The 2921-nt window shown below is 28.9% G+C and overlaps 1 protein-coding gene across 1 annotated transcript; it reads right to left on the reverse strand.

The window, feature by feature from the left end:
• Positions 1-866: 866 nt before the first annotated feature.
• Positions 867-2442, reverse strand: LOC110627021 (E3 ubiquitin-protein ligase PUB24). The gene has a single exon (XM_021773236.2). It carries the CDS (start codon positions 2345-2347, stop codon positions 1109-1111), a length of 1239 nt encoding a protein of 412 aa, XP_021628928.1. The 5' UTR covers positions 2348-2442; the 3' UTR covers positions 867-1108.
• Positions 2443-2921: the final 479 nt, after the last annotated feature.

Below are 2921 nucleotides of genomic sequence, written 5' to 3' on the forward strand. Positions count from 1 at the left end.
AAAAAAAATTATTATTAAAGGATACCGTTTCGTAATATTAACATGTAAATATAATAAATTAAATATATTAAATTTATTTTAAGAGAATAATTTATTATATTTTATTATAAAAATATTTAAATATATTATAATAATATATTTTAATTTATTGATTTAAAATTTTTAAATATATATATATTTATATTTTATAGTATAATATTAATAATTTTATATTAAATTTAATTTTTTTAAAATAATAATAATAATAATAATAATAATAATAATAATAATAATAATAATAAAAGCTTGTCTAATTAAAACTCACTCATTAACAATGACAAACTTAAAAAAAAAATTAAAACAACATGGGATTTATTAAGATAATTTAATATGTACGAACAATAAAGAGAAATAAACACATAGGCTTTTTTATTAAATTATACAAATATTTAAAAAAATCTTAATTTTGATTACTCAATTTTTTTATTTTGATTTGAATCTTCCCTTAACATTAACCTAATTACAAATGTAGTTTTATAGGACTGAAAATCACTTAACGTTTTACATTTTAAATTGCTCAATAATTCAGCATTATTATTTTTTAAAAGAGATGGTCTCTATAAAATGTAATAAAATTATCAAAATTAAGGTTGATATAGCATCTGGATAGTTTTCTCCTGATTCATTATATATAGGTTCACCATCACTATTTACCTGGATTGAGTTCAAAAGTTTTAACAGATTATTTTAATTATACACATATAAATTATTTGTTGCAAATATATTTTAAATTTAGATTAAATTATATTTGCAGGGCTTATTTATTATTGAAAAAATCCTATAAATTTTTTTTTTTGGGCTGCTTCATCGTCTCCTCTAAATCTATTCATAGTTCAGCCGTTACATGTATGGTCTCATCTTCATGCACCGACCAGACCAAATAGATAAATAAAAGAAAACATATATAAGAAAAGTTAAGACGGATCTTTCTTCTTTGTTTTCTTTTCGCCTCACCAGCTCATATTCATATTCATCTGCTGAGGCACACTTTGTTTGAAAAAAACAATTGCCAAAAGTAGATAATTAATATTTTGATCTGTGACCCAAAAGTGGAAAATGGGTGGGCTAATTACCTGTGGTACCTAGTTAACAAATAGACAGCAATACAAGGAGAATTGTTCCACACAGTAGAGTGCAACCTGAGAATCCCTCTTGCTTGTTGTTTTAAATAGTCAGCACAATCTGCTTGAATAACCATGCAAAGCTTTGACACAGCACCAACCCTCAACATTTCTAGAAGGACTTGATTTGTGGCAGAAAATTTGGACATCAACCCAAGTATGTACACTGCTCGATCGTCTACTCCAGGTGAAACCCTAAGAATTCTCTTGGATATCATTGCAATGCTTCCTGCATGCTTCAGAAATTGTTCTCTTCCATCTGCGCAAGAACATAATCGTGCCAACAGATTGAAAATGAGTTCTGTGATGTTCTTCTCAGGTTTTTCTAGCTCAAGTTCAATGAGCTCAAAAACTGCTTTTGCTTCAACAATTTTGGTTCTGTTGCTTCCCCACGGACACACTTCTATCAGTACAAGCAACGCTGATTTTACAGCTTGTTGAGAGATTTTCTCTCTGAGTACCCTTATGATTCCTCTAAAGAAATCAGGGTTTAACCTCTCCAGCAGACTTGTAGAAGCGGATTCCATTGTTTTCTTTAATACTAGCATTGAGTGTGTCTTGACAACTACATGATTATGATCTATATCAGACCCTGAAATCCATAACAAGGAATCCACATATTCTTGGTTATCTTTGGCAAGAACCTTAATATCTTGAGATGAATTCCAGACAAGATTTAGAATTCTCAAAGCTTCTTCGAGACCAGTTGTTTTTCTTTCTCTGAAACATTTCAAGACGAAAGATACCAAAGCTTTTGCCAACCCCACTTCCAGCATAGACGTTCTGTTCCTTTCGTCCTCCATATCTAGAGCTTCCATTTTCTTCAATGCTTCTTTACACAAAACAGGAACCTCAAGATCCTTAATGAGCTTGAGGATATAACTCTTACTGAGAGGAGATTTGGGAGTAGGAATTGGATCAATACCATTCTTTGAATTTGAAGTACACCATGCTTGAATTAATCTCCTTAACATGTGATTTGGAGTCAAATCAGAGTCTCGTGGCAAAGGCTGCTTTGTCACGGGGCAAGTGGGGCATTCCTTATTGCCTCCTGCAGCTGAAGTCTTCAGCCATTGCTGGATACTTTCTCTGTCGTAGGTGATGCCTGTTATGGCCGTAACAGGATCTTTCATGAGTTGAAGCGATATGGGGCAGAGATAATACTGAGGAATTTCTATATCATCCATCCAAATATCTGAAAATTTAATCAGAAAGAATGAAGGAGAAAGAGATATCGGAGAGAATGAGACGAAGGAAGAAGGAGATTTTCTAAACAGATGATTTGTTATGCCGGTAAGAGAAAGCGGCTTATGTTATTATGTGTATTTAATGTAGGCAAAGTTTGAAAAAAATATAAGATTGAATATTCTAGATAAAAATAAAATTTATTATTTTTTAAAAAAGTAAACTATGTAGCTCGTAAAATTAGACAAAACTAACAATTTAATCCGTAACTATATAATGAAAAGCAATTTAACTATCAGGTTTTATTATATTAACAAAATAATTATTTTATTAAAATTAATTATTATACTATAATAATTTTATCATTTGAATTTTAATTTTTATTAACAATTGAGTTTTTTTAATTTTAATATTATTTTTTTTAAAATGGGAATCAGTGATTGGAAGAGTAAATATTTATTCAGTACACTTATCAACAGATTAAATATGTGAGTGTAATTTTAATATTAAATTTAATTTTTATAATTTGAATATTTATAATAATTTAGTCATTCAATTTGAATTATCTTTTCACTC

Source organism: Manihot esculenta, chromosome 11, assembly GCF_001659605.2.
Source record: "Manihot esculenta cultivar AM560-2 chromosome 11, M.esculenta_v8, whole genome shotgun sequence".
NCBI lineage: Eukaryota > Viridiplantae > Streptophyta > Magnoliopsida > Malpighiales > Euphorbiaceae > Manihot > Manihot esculenta.

Bases quoted from the DNA above. Each gene is read 5' to 3' on its own strand.
- LOC110627021 (XM_021773236.2), bottom strand. From the start codon at position 2,347: ATGGATGATATAGAAATTCCTCAGTATTATCTCTGCCCCATATCGCTT.